The 17,241-nt window shown below is 49.3% G+C and overlaps 1 protein-coding gene across 8 annotated transcripts in view; it reads left to right on the top strand.

Moving 5' to 3' along the window:
- The window catches only part of Pnpla6 (patatin like domain 6, lysophospholipase), a 29,893-nt gene extending 17,651 nt beyond the window's left edge, over positions 1-12,242 (top strand). For 5 of the 8 annotated variants that reach the window (XM_075971196.1, XM_075971188.1, XM_075971191.1 and 2 more), the window contains 14 exons: positions 1,977-2,117; positions 2,299-2,362; positions 2,886-3,054; positions 3,234-3,416; positions 3,978-4,096; positions 4,322-4,478; positions 4,799-4,915; positions 5,002-5,071; positions 5,517-5,633; positions 9,326-9,627; positions 10,287-10,403; positions 10,594-10,690; positions 10,792-10,901; positions 11,942-12,242. In XM_075971196.1, coding sequence (XP_075827311.1) covers positions 1,977-2,117; positions 2,299-2,362; positions 2,886-3,054; positions 3,234-3,416; positions 3,978-4,096; positions 4,322-4,478; positions 4,799-4,915; positions 5,002-5,071; positions 5,517-5,633; positions 9,326-9,627; positions 10,287-10,403; positions 10,594-10,690; positions 10,792-10,901; positions 11,942-12,016 — 1,838 coding nt within the window. In that variant the 3' untranslated portion in view covers positions 12,017-12,242. Of the gene's footprint in view, positions 1-1,976; positions 2,118-2,298; positions 2,363-2,885; positions 3,055-3,233; positions 3,417-3,977; positions 4,097-4,321; positions 4,479-4,798; positions 4,916-5,001; positions 5,072-5,314; positions 5,432-5,516; positions 5,634-9,325; positions 9,628-10,286; positions 10,404-10,593; positions 10,691-10,791; positions 10,902-11,941 lie in introns of all 8 variants that reach the window. The other 3 variants (XM_075971197.1, XM_075971194.1, XM_075971184.1) reach the window with 1 other exon arrangement.
- Positions 12,243-17,241: the final 4,999 nt, after the last annotated feature.

Raw genomic sequence — 17,241 nt, 5'->3', positions numbered from 1 at the left:
CGGGCATAGTGGAGGATTTAGACTGCTGTGCCCTGAGCGTTCTATCAAACAGTGTGATAGGAAACCACATTTGACTGTAAATCTTGCTGGAGGCAGGATTGAGACCGGTAGTTGTCCCAGTGGGGGCTGCCCTTATCACACGTGCGTCTATATATAGCCCTTGTTTCCAGGCAGCTTGTTGAATGGTCTAAAGTGTACTAGTAGGTAGGTTCTTTTTTGAATAAGGGCAACACTCTTATTACACTTATTTATCGTGTGTGTGTGTGTGTGTGTGTCCCCGAACATGTGTGAGGATGAGGAATCAGCTTTCTACCTTCCACTGTATGGGTCCGGGGATCACCTCAGGCAGTCAGACTTTGAGGCAACCTGTTAGCCATCTCTTAGGTCCGAGGGGTGGAGTCTTCAGCAGGGAGGTTGGTTCCTGGTCCCAACAGAATGCAGTCTGAGCATCTTGGGAAAGAATCAGAATATAATAACAAGAGAGCTTGTGGCACATGGCACTAGGGCACGTTGGTAAGTAGCTTTTGAAGTTAAACTGACCTGCTAGGAAGTGTGGTTCTATATACTGGAGTGTGGTTTCTGTGAGCTAGAATAGATCACAGAGCAATCTGTTTAAGCCATGCCACTGAATGGGCCTAAGGGTCTACGTTTTTGCTAACCTTTCCCCCACAGGAACATTGACATTCAGGAAATAAAGGTCAAGGTCGTGTAGGTACAAAAGGCATAATTTAAAAAACACACATAAAGATCCCAGTGACAGGAGGTGGTAAGTACAGAGAAGGAAATTAGGCAAGGCAATTAACAGGGCTGCAGGCAGAAAGCAAGAGAGAAAGAGGGGTGGACAGAGGATTTCTGAGGCCTATGGGCTGAACCTTGACAGTTGACCTAGAGCTAGATGTGAGAAAAAGGTAGGTCCACACAAGGTTCGGTGGTTTGGGGTTCTTGTTTGTTTTGTTTGTTCTGTTTTGAGACAGGGTCTCATGTTGCCCAGACTGGGCTTGAACTCACTATATAGCCAAGGATGACCTTGAATTTATGATGCTCTTGCCTCCACCTCCTGGGTGCTTAAATGACAGACATATGCTCCCACATCTGGTTTATGTGATATGGCTGGATCTCGAGTGTTGCTCATGCTAAGCCAAACACTCTAACTGACCAGTAGCCCCAAGCCAGGGTTGGTGCTTTTGAACCACTGCAAGGAGTAACTTGAGAGGGAAAGATGGGGTCAGGAGTAAAGGGCCTTGGAAAGTATTTGAGCTCATTACAGTGTGTCCTATGGGAGAGAAGGACCAACCAGGAGGTGCATATGAAGCGGGGCCTGGGTGAGAGCTGAGAGTGACATCTGCATCTAGGCTGTGAGCTGAGAGTCAGAAGTAGATTCTTGTCTAGCTTGATGTTGGGACACAGTAGCCCAAGTCAGAGTGGAATGAGTCTGAATGGTTCTAACATTGCATAATGGGTAACTGGGTATAGTAGCACATGTCTGTTATCCCAGCTCTTGGGGGTTGGATGCAGGAGGCCAGATTTCTGGGTCATTCTCAGCTGTATGAGACCATGTCTCAGAAAAAAAAAATAACAGCAACAACAGAACTGCATAACGGGTCTCACTGAGATTAAGGGTGCTGGCCGCATCTTAACAAGAAACACCCAAGGATAGAATTGTATGTTGGGTAACACAGTCATGGCCTCAGTGTGACAGTTATAGCTGAGAACAGTGAGGGCCATAGGCAGGGGACAAAGAGCAGATATAGAGGAGGAAGTGAGGAGGTGGAGGGGAGGTAGGGAAGGAGATGGAGAAGGGAGATAAGGTAGGAGGGGTAGAAGAGAGGGTGGAGGATGAAGAGGAAGTAGAGGAGCTGGGGGGTGGAAAAGGAGATGGAGAAGGCAGATAAGGAAGTAGGGATAGAATGGGGGAAGAAGACATCTACTGCTTCAAACAGAGTTGCTCAGCCAGTCTGCTATTGGTGTTTCAACAGGCTCTGGGCTCAGTGTTCCACAACACTCAGAACTGACCAACCCAGCCAGCAATCTGTCCACTGTAGCCATCCTCCCCGTGTGTGCTGAGGTGCCCATGATGGCCTTTACTCTGGAACTGCAGCATGCTTTGCAGGCTATTGGTGAGTGGGAAGTCTGTCCAGTATATGCACCCGTCCGTGATGTACCCTGGTTGGTGAGTGGGTGGTAAGAGGGATGGAAGAAGATCCTGAGCCACAGCGATGGGTGACAAGTATCTGTTCTAGGAGAGGCCTCCCAAATGTTGAACTGGGTTCCTGATTTCCATTCCTCAACTACCACTAGGTCCCACGCTCCTCCTTAACAGCGACATCATTCGGGCACGCCTGGGGGCTTCAGCACTGGATAGGTGTGTGGGGTCTGGGGAGTGAGGCTGGAAGGGTGGAAGGTATAGATTGGAGATCCTTCCTGATTGGGTTGGAATGCTGGGCTAATGAACGAGGTGTCCCATCTGTGGCCTCAGTAGGGAGACGATGTGAGCAAATCCTCTTTGTAGCAGGGGTGTCCAACCAGAAACCCTGGGGCCATATGTAGCCCTCATAGCTATAGTGTGGCTCAAAGCATACTTAATTATGAGTGGTTTATTATTGTTATTATTTGTAACTTGATTACATGGTTCTTAGCATTTTTGTAGATGATGTCACATAGCAAAGTAATGCAAAACAAATATGTGAAAACAAACATACGGATGCCCTTGCAACATCTGAGTCCCGATTTTGACACCCTCCATCCCCATTTTGGCATGAATTTTAATTGCCAGAACCTTGGATTGTCTAACTCTTCCCAGCAGTAGGATTACACTATCTGTTTATTGGGAGAGGCTGTGGGTCCCCAGGCCAGCTCCTAGCTGACACTCACTCATCTCATCCCAGCATTCAGGAATTCCGGCTGTCAGGGTGGCTGGCCCAGCAGGAAGATGCCCACCGCATTGTGCTCTACCAAACTGACACATCACTGACTCCCTGGACTGTGCGTTGTCTGCGCCAGGCCGACTGCATCCTCATTGTGGGCCTGGGTGACCAGGAACCCACCGTTGGTCAGGTCTGGCATCTATGTATAGTAATACGCACCCCCATCCTTCCCTCTGGATCCGTCCCTTTCCCTTCTGGGCCTGTATAAGTCCATGTACACTCTCACAGTGTTGTTCTGTGAGGGAACTCAGTTTACAAGCGAGGGTAGAGAAGGAATCCACGACCTCCACTTGTCTCTGTCTTCCACAGCTGGAGCAGATGCTGGAGAACACTGCCGTGCGTGCCTTGAAGCAGTTGGTTTTGCTGCACCGGGAGGAAGGCCCGGGTCCCACGCGCACAGTGGAGTGGCTCAACATGCGCAGCTGGTGCTCGGGGCACCTGCACCTGCGCTGCCCTCGCCGCCTTTTCTCACGCCGAAGCCCAGCTAAACTGGTGAGGGCTGGAACCTGAAAAAGGGGTGGGGCTTGGGAGTGGTGTGAATAAGAGCCTTAGGAAGTACACCTTCTTCTTGCAGGTATAGTTTGGGGGCTACTTTCCTTTCCAGCAGGGCTAGAACTTGAGGGTAACTGCTCTCTATCTGGGGTTGGGGTTTGGGCATGGCTTGGAAAAGGGCCCTCAATGGTATGCCCTCTGCTGCTTCGGGTTGAGGTTTGGGGACACAGCCCTTCACCTGTGGGCTAGCTTGATGTCATGCCCTCTTCTGCTTATGGGTGAAGTTTGGGGCCAGGTCTCATCTGCCTAAGGTTGAAGTTTAGGGGTACAGCGTGCTTCATAACTGACCAGGGCTCTGGCAGGGTAAGGGCGTGGGCAGGGCCTTGAGAGGGCCCTAGGAGGCACACCCTCCTCTGTCTAGAAGCAGGACTTAGGGAGCTAAGACAGAGTCTGGACCAAGGAGGGGATAGATAGCAAAGATCAGCATGTGCCTGAGTGATCCCCTAGACCTGGTCACTGTTACCCAAGTCTAATGCATCTTTATTCTCTCTTGGATCCCAGCATGAGCTGTATGAGAAGGTTTTCTCCAGGCGTGCGGACCGCCACAGCGACTTCTCCCGCTTAGCACGGGTGCTAACAGGAAACACGATTGCCCTGGTGCTGGGTGGGGGCGGAGCCAGGTAAGGGACAGGGTCCTGTTCAAAAACACAGCTTCCTTACTGGGGAATCCTAAGGGGCGGGGCCAGGATTCCCAGTGGGTGGAGCCTATTACCTGGGAGAGACCCCATAGCCTGGTAGCTAGCTGGTCATAGTTTTCTTTGCCAGGACGGGAAGTGGGAGCAGAATTCCTCGGGATAGGCCCTAGCAGATCCCCAGTTTGTCACTGGGTTCCCTCCATTCTGCAGAGGCTGCTCACATATTGGGGTGCTGAAGGCATTAGAGGAGGCAGGGGTACCAGTCGACCTTGTGGGTGGCACATCTATCGGCTCGTTCATCGGAGCCCTGTATGCGGAGGAGCGCAGTGCCAGCCGTACTAAACAACGAGCCCGGGAGTGGGCCAAGGTGTGTTTTATGGGTATAAGGAGATGGGGTTTCGGTGCCCCAAGGGCAGGGAGACCTGCGATGATGGATGCCATAGCCTGATCTGGTAGTGTGGGCAGGTTTCCGTGCTCTGGAGATTCTGGCTAGATCCTTTCAGAAACATCACTGGGACCTCGGATGACCCTTCCGTGACTTCTTAGCCAATGACTCTAATCCCACACTCTACCTAGAGCCATCATGGTACCAAGTAACACTCATAATCCCTGTGTGTACCTGACTGTTCCTGGAGCAGTAATGTCTCTGTGATTCTAAGCAAATCGTTCTGACCATTTGATCCATAGAGCATGACTTCTGTACTGGAGCCCGTATTGGACCTCACCTATCCTGTGACTTCCATGTTCACTGGCTCAGCCTTTAATCGAAGTATCCACCGTGTTTTCCAGGATAAGCAGATTGAGGTATGTCCATCCCCCACACCTGGCCCTGCGTGTCTCTTCCCATGGGTTTTCTACCCACTTCTACCTCAGTTTTTGCCCCTTCCTAGGACCTGTGGCTGCCTTACTTCAATGTGACCACAGACATCACTGCCTCAGCCATGCGTGTCCACAAAGATGGTGGGTGCCATCCTGCCTGGCCCTGCTACAGCCATGCTGGCCAGCTGTGTGTGGGTGGGCTGTAGGGGAGGGGCAGCTGAGCATCTGAGACGTTGTTAACACAAGTGACCGTCCACCTGGGTCTGTCCACGACCACTAACCATCACCCACTAATGTCCCGAAGGCCCCAGGTATGTCCATTTCCAGGGGTGGGGAGTTGGGAGATTTGTCGGGCACCTCACCCCTTCCCGCCATCCCCCACAGGCTGCGTGTGGCGTTACGTCCGGGCCAGTGCCTCCTACTGTCCCTACCTGCCCCCGCTGTGCGACCCCAAGGACGGTCACCTGCTGGTGGACGGGTGTTACGTTAACAACGTTCCAGGTCAGCGAGCCCACGGGCTGGCCGGGCCTCCAAGTGTGTCTGAGCGTGTCTGTGCGTGTCTGTGTCTGTGTATCCCACCGGGCAGGCTCCCTGTGGCGGTATGTGCGTGCCAGCATGACGCTCTCAGGCTACCTGCCCCCGCTGTGCGACCCGAAGGATGGGCACCTGCTCATGGACGGTGGCTACATCAACAACCTGCCAGGCAAGTGGCTGCCCACTCACTCTGCATGGGTGTTTGTCACCAGGCACATGCCCACGCTGACTCCTGCACATGCAGGCTTGAAGGGGCTGAAACCTGTGGATGGACAAGCTCAGGAGGACACACAGCCTGCACGGAGATGCAGACTAACACACATGCATGCGTATACTCATACATACAAACAGATAGGTGAGTGTATGTGGGCAGGAACATGAACATTTAAAAAGTACACACATCAGGCATGTTAGAACACACTTGTGATCCCAGCACTTGGAAGGCTGAGGCAGGATGATAGAAGTTCAAGCCCAGGGCTGGAGAGATGGCTCAGCAGTTAAGAACACTGCCTGCTGTTCCAGAGGTCCTGAGTTCAATTCCCAGCAACCACATGGTAGCTCACAACCATCTGTAGTAAGATCTGGTGCCCTCTTCTGACCTGCAGAACACTGTATACATAATGAATAAATAAATCTTTAAAAAAAAAAAAAAAGAAGAAGAAGTTCAAGCCCACCTAGCAACAATGACACACTAAGAAGGCAGAGGCAGGTGAATCTCTGAGTTTGAGGCCAGCCTAATCTACAAAACAGGTTCCAGGAAAACCAGGGCTACACAGAAAAACCCTGTCTGGAAAAACAAACAAACAAACAAAATAAAACAAAAAGAGAAAGAAAAAAGAAATTCAAGGCTATCCTTAGCTATATAGCGAATTTGAGGCCAACCTGGGCTACATGAGACCCACACTCAGCATATGCACACATTGTTAAAGGCGGGCTATAGCTCGGTTGGTAGAGAACTTGCCCAGTGTGAGGAGAGCTCTACGTTCTACCCCCTGCTTACACAAACCAGGCGTGATGCTGCACACCCGTCTTTCCAGGACTCAGGAGCATCAGGAATCAGAGGCCATTCTCACCTACAAAGCAAGTTCCAGACAAGCCTGTGTGTAAACAAATAGACAAATGAAGTGCCTCTCCATCCTCAGGTATTACAGTGGACACAGAGAGGTGTGCCCACGAGGAACAAGGACTGATGCACAGTTCCACGTGCAAATATGTATAGGATGCACTTCTACATATGCACACCAGCTCCCCCCACACGCCTGCTCTCTCAGGTGCTTACATAGGTAGAACACATGCACATATATGAATAAACATATGCTTGAGATGTAATTTATCCACACTGACCCGTATATTCATTCACACCTGTCTTGCACACTCTATGGAATATGTGTGTATAGACATGCAGATAGAGTAAGGTGTCTATGTGACCAAACAAGAATTTTTCATATCCACCAACTTAATTTTTTTCTTCTTTTAGACAGGCCTCAAACTTGATAGGTAGTCAAGGATGATCTTGAACTTCTGATCTTCCTGCCTCCACCTCTGGGCTGCTGGAATGCCAAATGTGCTCTACCATGCCCAAGTGACATGGTGCTAGGGATGGAACCCAGGGCTTCCTTTGTGCTGTGCAGACACGGCACTAGGCAGGCTGCATCCCAGCATGCCCACTGACTTCGCAAGGAAAGACGGGAAGTGAATGAGTGTGCTGCTCTGAAAAAACAGCCCACTCTCTGGTCGGGTGGTGGTTGTACACCCCTTCAATCCCAGCACTTGTAAGGCTGAGTAGATCTACAGAGTGAGTTCCCAGGACAGCCATGGCTATACAGAGAAATCCTGTCTCAAAAAACATAAACAAAAAAGAATGAATGAATGAAATAAAAAAATCACTCTCAAAATGTACACTCCAGTCTCATAGACCAGGAGCTGGCCAGCTACAGCACACAAATTGCTTCTGGGCCCACACTTGGCTTTATAAATAAAGGATTTTTTTATAACTACATATTATTTATTTGTGTGTGAGCATGCACACACATACCACAGCACATGTGGTGGTCAGAGGACAAACTTAGAGAAGTTAGTTTTCTCATTCCATCAGGTGGGTCCTGGGAGTTGGACTCTGCTCATCATGGTTTAATAAATGTCCCTACCTGCTGAGCCAGTTTATTGGGCCTGCTTGTTGTTGTTGTTAAACCTAAACTGGCCTTCAACTTACCGCATAACTGAGGATGATCTTGAACTTATAGTCTTCCTACATCCACTTTCTAAGTGCTAGGGTTATAGGTAGGAGCCTGGCTTAAACTAAGCTTTTATTGGAAGAGCCATGCCCCTTGATCTACCTCTTCTCTGCAGTTTCTGTCGTAGTACAAGGGTAAAACTCAGGGCAGGACTGAAATCATTTTCTCATGGTCCTGTGCTGTAATTGTGCTAGACACATAAACACTGGCACAAACCCTCACATGGAGCACGTGTTAACAGTGGCCAGTGCTGTAAGTGTGCTAGACACATAAATACGACCACAACCCTCACATGGAGCACGTGTTAACAGTGGCCAGTGCTGTAATTGTGCTAGACACATAAACACTGCCACAAACCCTCACATGGAGCACGTGTCAACAGTGGCCAGTGCTGTAAGTGTGCTAGACACATAAATACGACCACAACCCTCACATGGAGCACGTGTTAACAGTGGCCAGTGCTGTAAGTGTGCTAGACACATAAATACGACCACAACCCCTTGGCGTGGAGCACATGTTAACAGACCTACAGGAGACCAGCACACTTGGATGTGCAGACACATATGGGCTGGAAAAATGATTGTTGATGATACAAACATAATTACGTGAGCTTCATCCCAGTATCGATACAAAAAAGATGGGTGCAGTGGTGGACATCCATAACCCCAGCACTGTGGGGTGGAAGCAGACAGGAGGCTTTCCTAGGGCTTGCTCGCTGGCCAATCTAGTGAAATGAGTGAGTTCCAGGCTCAGTGGGAGACCTTGACTCAAGAAAGAAGGTACAGGTCTGGATAGAGGGCTTGGCAGTTAGTGTGCACTGCCCCTGTGGAGGACCTGAATTCTGTTCCCAGCACCCACATCCTCACAACTGCCTGGAAGTCCATCTCCAGGGACTTCACACCTCCCTGGCCTCTGGGGGCACTGTACACAAATACACATAAACACACACAGGTGCACACATACACACATAACTCTTTTTTAACTTTTTGTTTGTTTGGTTTTTTTTGAGACAGGGTTTCTCTGTGTAACAGCCCTGGCTGACCTGGAACTCGCTCTGTAGTCCAGCCTGGCCTTGAACTCAGAGATCCACCTGTCTCTGCCTTCCAAGTGCTGGGATTAAAGACATGTGCCCCCACTAATGTGCCCGGCCTAATCTTTTTTATTTTTAAGGTACCAAGAGGAAGACACTCAGTGTTGACCTCCAGCCTGCACAAAGCACACACACAGATGGACATTTGCTGACATGCATTCAGACAGTCCTAGCCAGAGATGCAGGCAGGAGACAGACATACTGCTTCCAACAAGTACTCAGGCTAGAGGGGCAGGTGACATGCATACCCAGAAACAAACTCTGAATAGACAGTCAGGAATTTCCTTGGGCTGAGATTGCCTACTAGACAGTCTCTGGAGTACACAGACATGCAGATAGACAGCCACAGACATAACCGCCATCCTCACCGAACCATCTTCTCCCCCTGGCTTCATTTGCATAAATGTCCATGTCATTTGCATGACACCATGCCATTTGCATGCACCCTCCCACACCTCACCCTAGTATTATATTGTGGTATCTGTGGGACTGGGTTGGACATCCCTACCCTGGGCTGCTGACCTCTTGGCTCCACAGCGGACATCGCCCGCAGCATGGGGGCCAAAACAGTCATTGCCATCGACGTGGGAAGCCAGGATGAGACAGATCTCAGCACCTATGGGGACAGCCTGTCTGGCTGGTGGTTGCTGTGGAAACGGCTAAATCCCTGGGCAGACAAGGTGAAGGTTCCAGACATGGCTGAGATCCAGTCCCGCCTGGCATATGTGTCGTGTGTGCGGCAGCTGGAAGTTGTCAAGTCCAGCTCCTATTGCGAGTACCTGCGCCCATCCATCGACTGCTTCAAGACCATGGACTTTGGAAAGTTTGACCAGATCTATGTGAGTAGGTGGGCTGTGGGAAGCTGATCGGCGATTGAACGGGAATGTCTGCAGTAGATGCAATGTGGATATGGCTGCGTGTATTCTATGGTAGCTACATTCCCTGAAGCACTGTGGAGTGGTTTCTAATGCCAGAGTGGAGAATGAAAGCAGTGATCGGTTAGTAATGTCTGCCATGGGTCTGGAGAGAGATGTAGCAGTATGTTGTATACTAGCTCACATCACTTGAAATTGATCAGTAGTTGCTCCCAGAGGCCCCATGTTAAAATGTCTGATACCCTGCTGTGATCGCTGGAAGGGTGTACCGTAATGGACTAATGTCTACCGTGGACATGGGACATGACACTATTCACAAATAGACTCCATATTTGCAGACCTTGAAAATAATTTTGTACGTTGCCGTCTGGTGTGAGTGGATACTTGAAATGCCGCATGGGGCTGAGTGGGAAAGACTGTGAAGAGGTTGACTGGTAATGTCTGACAGGGATACAACTGGAAATCTATGGGCAGGCATGCTACCTGTCTCTCCGTGATAGACTTAATCCACATGTCTGCTCTCCCAGAACTCAAGCACTTAAGGCATGTTGAAGGAAGCTGTGTGTAGATGCAGGGGCAGGGAATGGTATCAGATATAGTCCTAGCCTCCTTGTGTCTTACAGGATGTGGGTTACCAATATGGGAAGGCTGTGTTTGGAGGCTGGACCCGAGGTGAAGTCATTGAGAAAATGCTCACAGACCGGCGGTCTACAGACCTTAATGAAAGTCGCCGTGCAGATGTAAGCTTTCGATGCTTTTGCTGAGGCCAATCTTATTCAGAGATTCCAGAACCCCTAGCCCCTCTATTCTGGAAACCTCAGATGATCCAGTACATCCGAGTCTCAGGGACTACCTCCGGGTTCCCCTCTGAGTTCTTTAGACTCCGCAGATCACCCCCACTTCCAAAGCCTCACCCACCCTGCCCCACAGATACTCGCCTTCCCAAGCTCTGGCTTCACTGACTTGGCCGAAATCGTGTCCCGGATTGAGCCTCCAACAAGCTATGTCTCTGATGGCTGTGCTGATGGTGAGGGCTTTGCTGGGCCTGGAGATGGGAAGCATGCGTGACTGGAAATACCAGCCCAGAGTCCGTGTCTCCTTACCTGTACCCTGCGTTTCCCACCCCAGGGGAGGAATCGGATTGCTTGACCGAGTATGAGGAAGATGCAGGACCTGACTGCTCAAGGGATGAAGGGGGCTCCCCAGAGGGTGCCAGCCCTAGCACTGCCTCAGAGGTGGTAAGAATGGACAGTCCCCAGCAGGTCACATGTGCCACTGCTTGGAGAGTATGATGGAAGTCTTGGAGGGTTGTAGTAAGGAGGTCGCTTGTTGGTCCCCGGCCCCTTAGCCCCAAAATAATCACACAGAAACTGTATTAATTAAATCACTGCTTGGCCCATTAGCTCTAGCTTCTTATTGGCTAACTCTTACATATTAATTTAACCCTTTTCCATTAATCTGTGTATCACCACGTGGCTGTGACTTATCGGGTAAAGTTTCAGCATGTCTGTCTCCGTAGGAGGCTACATGGCTTCTCTCTGACTCTGCTCTTCTTCCTCCCAGCATTCTGTTTAGTTTTCCCCACCTAGCTCTGTTCCCTTATAGCTCTGCTATAGGCCCAAAGCAGTTCCTTTATTAACCAATGGTATTCACAGCATACAGAGGGGAGTCCCACATCAGAGGGTGGTGCTGGGTGGCATGAGAGCACAAGTTTGAAGACTCATGCCTTGGAACTGATAGACTAAACCCACATTGGCTTCAGGTCTGTTGCTATGTCAGAATACTTCTCCAAAGTGTTTACTTATCGCACAATTCAAGGTTACGTTCAGTCTTTGCAGGGGAGACAAGGAGGCAGGAGCTTGGCAGAGCTGATGAAATTATGATGACATTAGGTCTGCAGTCAGAAGACAGCAATAGGCATATGCGTGCTTGCACTCAGCTCACTCTCCCCACTGTGTAGCCCTGACTAGGGAATGGTGCCCCCTACAGTAGACACCTCTTCCCACGACAACTTGGTTTAGATACTTCCTTATTGAGACTCTCCATTCCCAGGGTATTCCAGATTGTGTCAAGTCGACAAATAAAATTAACCATCAGAGAGTGTTAGTGTCCCTGGGACAGGCAGTGAGTTGTCTCCGAGGTGACATGTATCAAGCAAGACCCAGGATGAAACTGGTTTTGAGTGGTGAGGGTTGGGCAGTTTTATTTGTGACTGTCATGTAGATGCCACAAAGTGGGTGGCATTCACCCTGTCTGGATAACATGCCTGTCTCTACAGGAGGAGGAGAAGTCCGTGCTCCGGCAGCGACGCTTCCTGCCTCAGGAGACCCCCAGCTCGGTAGCAGATGCCTGAGGACCTTGACTGGGGACCCCTGTTTCTGGACCAGGATGAGGGTGGGCCTGAGGGGGAGCTCACACCCCTATTCCTGCTGCTATACTGTGACACTCCCTGGGCCCTTCCCCCTTGGCTCCAAGGCCCACACACTGGACTGACTTGCCATCCCGGAAGGGAGGGCAGAACTGCACTGATGACCTTTGACCAACTATTGTACCTAACCCCTAATAAACTATTACCCTTTGGAAGCAGCCGGGGCCTTTATTTGGGTTTCAGGGGCTCTTCACCACATTGTTCAGCATGCAGGGTGGAATCTGAAAGTGCCTGTAACTTCTCCCACTGCAGTGGCAACTCGCATGTGGGTCCACCGCATGCTGGCGCCCGACAAGACAGTCCCTTCTTGCCTGGCTTGTAGATGCTCCCAGAATGACTCAGGTATCCCTTAGTTTCCCTATTGAATTCCCACAGCCACTAAAGAAGGGGCACAAAATGGCCAGCTCTTGCGGAGGAGCTGAGTTGGACTCCTAGCACCCGTCCCAAGTGGCTCACAGCTGGCTGTAGCTCCAGCTCCTGGAGATCTGGTGGCCTTTTCTGACCTGCTGTTTCTGCACTCTTGCGTACATACAGCCTCTCATACACACACTTATACAAAGTAAAAAAAAAATAAAAAGTTCCTACGGCCTAGGCACCTCGGTTAGTCCTACTGTGTGCAGGGGCTCTGTGTGACAGTATACACTACAAACTGAGCCCTACAGGATAGATCACCACCTCTGCTCAAGACGTGGGCATAGACAGGGCTGTCTGGAAATCTCAGCCCAGCTTGGTGGTGGAAGACTGTCATCCCAAGATACTCAGTAGGCTGATTGAGGAGGTCACAAGTTCAAGAGCAGCCTGGACTTCAGAGGGAGTTCAAGGTCAGACTAGGCAACTTACTGAAACCTTATATTGCCATAAAAAGTAAAAAGGGTAGGTCCACAGAATAGTACAGAGCCTGCCTAGAACCACCTTGCCCCCAGTGAGGGTCCGAGGGCATTGCCCTTTGATGAGCATATGCAAGGCCCTGAGTTCTATCCCCAGCAGTGAAAAAAAAATTTTTTTTATGTGACTTCTAAGCATTGTTCCTACTGTGTGCTCAGAAATGAACCTGTCCCCCTGGACCTTGAGATTTGTCTCAGATTCTTGCTTACTGTTCCAGCTTAGGCATTGAACCAGACTGACTTGGGGGCAAGAAGAGTCCACAACCTAACCTCTAACAGGTAATGGAAAGTGACTGTAGATCTCAGAGGTCTTAGTTGTTGTTCCCGTTGCTGTTGTAATGAGATACCTGACAAGAAGCCACAGGAGGGAGGGAGGAAGGGAGGGAGGGAGGGAGGGAGGGAGGGAGGGAGGGAGGGAGGGAGGGAGGGAGGGAGGGAAGACTGGGGGGCGATTTACATTTCAGAGAGTATAGTCCATCCTGGTATAGGAAGCATGGTGGCTGGCTGGTCACATTGTATCTACAGACAAGAAGCAGAAAAGGGGCAGGCAGGAAATAGGATTGAGATACAAAATCTCAAGGTCCACTCCTGGGGCTCGCTTCCTCCTAAAGCTTCCACAGTCTTGCTAAACAGCTCCACCCACTGGAGAGCAAGTAATTCAAATGGGCATGGGGGACATTTCACACTGAAATCACAATAGTGACTTGGCTATGGCACGTGCATCATTGGATATTTCTTGTATGGGGCCACAGCCTGGGCCTAGATCCCGGGACATTAGCATAGGCTGGACCAGGTGGGAGAGTGGAAACTCTGAGAAGCTTCTTTAGGGCCTGGTGAAATAAACAGTGTATCAAATGAACCAGTGTGTGTGTGTGTGTGTGTGTGTGTGTGTGTGTCTGTCTGTCTGTCTGTCTGTCTGTCTGTCTGTCTCTGTATGTGTGCATGGCACTTGTGCAATGTAGAGGCCAGAGGAGGACATACGGTGTCCTACTTTATTCCTCTCTACCTCATTCCCTTGAGACAGAGTCTGTCCTGGAACCTGGAGCTAGGCTGGTGACCAGTAAGCCCCAACGGTTCTCTGGTCCCCTCCTTCCATAGCACTGGGGTTACAAGTGTTCTATTGCCCATTCCCCACTTCCATGATTTCTGAGGATTTGGATTCAAGTCATAGGCTAACGCAGCATGCTCCTAACCTGCTGAGCCATCATCTCTCCAGCCCGAAAATGAACCATCTTAATCATTTCTTTGAAAAATTTATTACATTCTTTGTAGTACATTTGCATAATGGAGTACTATATAGTGGTAAAAAAAATGGTATCTTAAAATTTGCGGGCAAATGATGGATCTAGAAAACATCATATTGAGTGAGGTAACCCAGACCCAGAAAGATAAATATAATATTTACTCACTCATAAGTGGCGTTTAGTCATAAAGCAAAGAAAAACCAGCCTACAGTTCACAATTCCAGAGAACCTAGACAACACAGAGGATCCTAAGAGAGACATACATGGATCTACATAGGAAGGAAAAAGAGACAAGATCTCCTAAATAAATTAGGAGCGTGAAGATCACAAGGATAGAAGAGGAGAGGGGGGGAAAGAGGAGAGTGGAGAAAAACGTATAGCTAAATAAAATCAGTAAAAAATATTTTTTTTAATTTATTACATTTTTATTTATTATGGTGAGGGCGCATGATTTGTGCTTTGGGAGTTAGTTCTTCCTTTCACCTGTGGGACCTGGGGATCGAACTCAGGCTGTCAGGCTTGGTTGCAGGCGCCTTCACTTGCTGAGTCGTTCTGCTGGCCCCTATCCTAATCTTTTCCAAAAAGATGTATTTGTATTCTTACTTATGTGCCTATGTCTGTGTGGGAGTGTGTGCACAAGCGTTCAGGTGCCCACGGAGATCAACAAAGGGCGTCAGATCCTCCCACTGAGCTGCAGTTACAGGTAGTTGTAAACGGAGCCACGTGGGTGCTGGGAACTGAACTCGGGTCCTTTGCGGAACAGTGTGCTTGCTGGGTTTCTGTGGCTGTGATAAACACCATGGCTGTGCAGCTTGGGAAAGAAAGGCTTTCTTTCACACATCACATCTGTCACTAGGGAGGCAAGGGCAGGAGCTCGAGGTGGGAACTGAAGCAGAGGCCTTGGAGGAACACTGCTATACAGGCCTGCTCTTCATGGCTTGTTCAGTTTGTTTTTATACCACCCAGGCCCACCTGCTTAAGCGAGGCGTGTCTGAACTAGGCCTTCCCACATCAATTCCAGCCAAGAGAATGCCCTATAGACTTTCCCACAAGCCCGTGACGGAGGCAGTTCCTCAGTTGAGAGTCCCTTTTTCCAGGTGTGCCTAGGTTGATGAAAACAAGCCAGCACAAGCAGCAAGTGTTTTTAAACTGCTGAGCCATTCCTCCAGCCTCTTAACCATTTTTGAAATGTAAAGTTTAGCGACGTTATTACATTTGAATTGTGCAACCATCTCCACTGTCCATCTCCAAGACCTCATCTTTCCAAGCTGAATCTCTGTTCCCATTAATCCCTACCTTCCCATGTCCTTCTCGGACCCCTGGTACCCAGCACTGTATTATTTCCTGTCTGTAGGTCTGACAGCTCCGAGCGTAGGATCCTCCTGGGTGGTCCCTTCATGTCTGGCTTATTCACCAGTCCTCATGTTTTGAGTCTGTTTGGAATGGAAGGTGTTTCACTTTTCCTTCATTTTTAGAACCGAGTGATATTCCATCATAGTACAGGGCCACATCTTATTCATCTGTCAACCACTGTTGGACGTTTGGATGACTTCCACTTTTTTGTCTGCTGTAAATAATGCTGCTGAGCGGGTGCTCTGTTCCATCCCTGCCTACAATCCTCTCAGGATATAGTTAGGGTAGGATCTCTGAGTCGTGTGTGTTGAACCACCCCTCACCCGCAAAACAACAACCTGGCTTATTAGCACCATGGACAGCAAGAGTTCTGTCTGAAGTGCTACTAACCCCTCCCCCCCCCGCTGAACCCCCAATGTGTCTGCACCCTCCAGATCCCTTTGTTTCAAGGATAAGGAAGCAGATTAAAATGAGACTGGGGAGCTGGCTCAGTGGCTAAGAGTCTTGTTGTTCTTGTAGAGAATCTGGGTTCAATTCCCAGCATACACTAGCCAATAATTGTCTCTAACTCCTGTTTCAGGGGATCAAATATGCTCTTCTGGCCTCTGCTGGCTTCTGCATGCACACGGTGCACAAACTTACATGCATGCATACAAATTATTATTTTTAAAAAATGAATATTCAAAGCTATGCCACATGGTAGTGCCTCCATCCTAATCATTTTTGGCTCCTTTCTCTTGCTATTCCGATACCATTGACACCCTTTCTTTGTATTTTATATATGTTAAATTTTATTTTATGTTGATGGGTGTTTTTTTTATTTATTTTATTTATTTATCATGTATACAATATTCTGTCTGTGTGTATGCCTGCAGGCCAGAAGAGGGCACCAGACCTCCTTACAGATGGTTGTGAGCCACCATGTGGTTGCTGGGAATTGAACTCAGAACCTTTGGAAGAGCAGGCAATGCTCTTAACCACTGAGCCATCTCTCCAGCCCCTTGATGGGTGTTTTGTCTGCATGTATCTCTGTGCACAACAGGCATGCCTGGTGCTTTCGGGGACCAGGAGAGGGCATCAGATTCCCTGGAACCGGAGTTCCAGGTGGTTATGAGCTGCCATGTGAGTGCTCAGAATCACATTCAGTTCCTCTGGAAAATTAACCAATGCTCTTAACACTGAGTCATCTCTCCAGTCTTGGTCTTGAACTCTTAATCTTCCAGCCTTCACCACCTGAGTTCTGGGAGTTTTGCCAGCAGGGCTTTAATTCCTAATCTCTCTTTGTTCTTAATGTATTTGAATAACTCTGTCACCAATTGTCACCTCTTCAGTCCCCAAGGCCACTGTCTGAAATTAACTTACCTGTCCTTGCCAGCCCTGTTTCCTTGCCTTAAAGCATGTTCATTATTCACAGTTGGCTGATGTGTGGGTCATTTATATTTAGTGTTTATTTAGTGTGTGTATGCTCACATACATACACTCAAGAACACACGTGTGGCCGGGCGGTGGTGGCGCACGCCTTTAATCCCAGCACTCGGGAGGCAGAGGCAGGCGGATCTCTGGGAGTTCGAGGCCAGCCTGGTCTACAAGAGCTAGTTCCAGGACAGGCACCAAAGCTACAGAGAAACCCTGTCTCGAAAAACCAAAAAAAAAAAAGAACACACGTGTG

Source organism: Microtus pennsylvanicus, chromosome 1 (assembly GCF_037038515.1).
Source record: "Microtus pennsylvanicus isolate mMicPen1 chromosome 1, mMicPen1.hap1, whole genome shotgun sequence".
Lineage (NCBI taxonomy): Eukaryota > Metazoa > Chordata > Mammalia > Rodentia > Cricetidae > Microtus > Microtus pennsylvanicus.
This window is presented reverse-complemented; position numbering and strand designations above follow the sequence as displayed.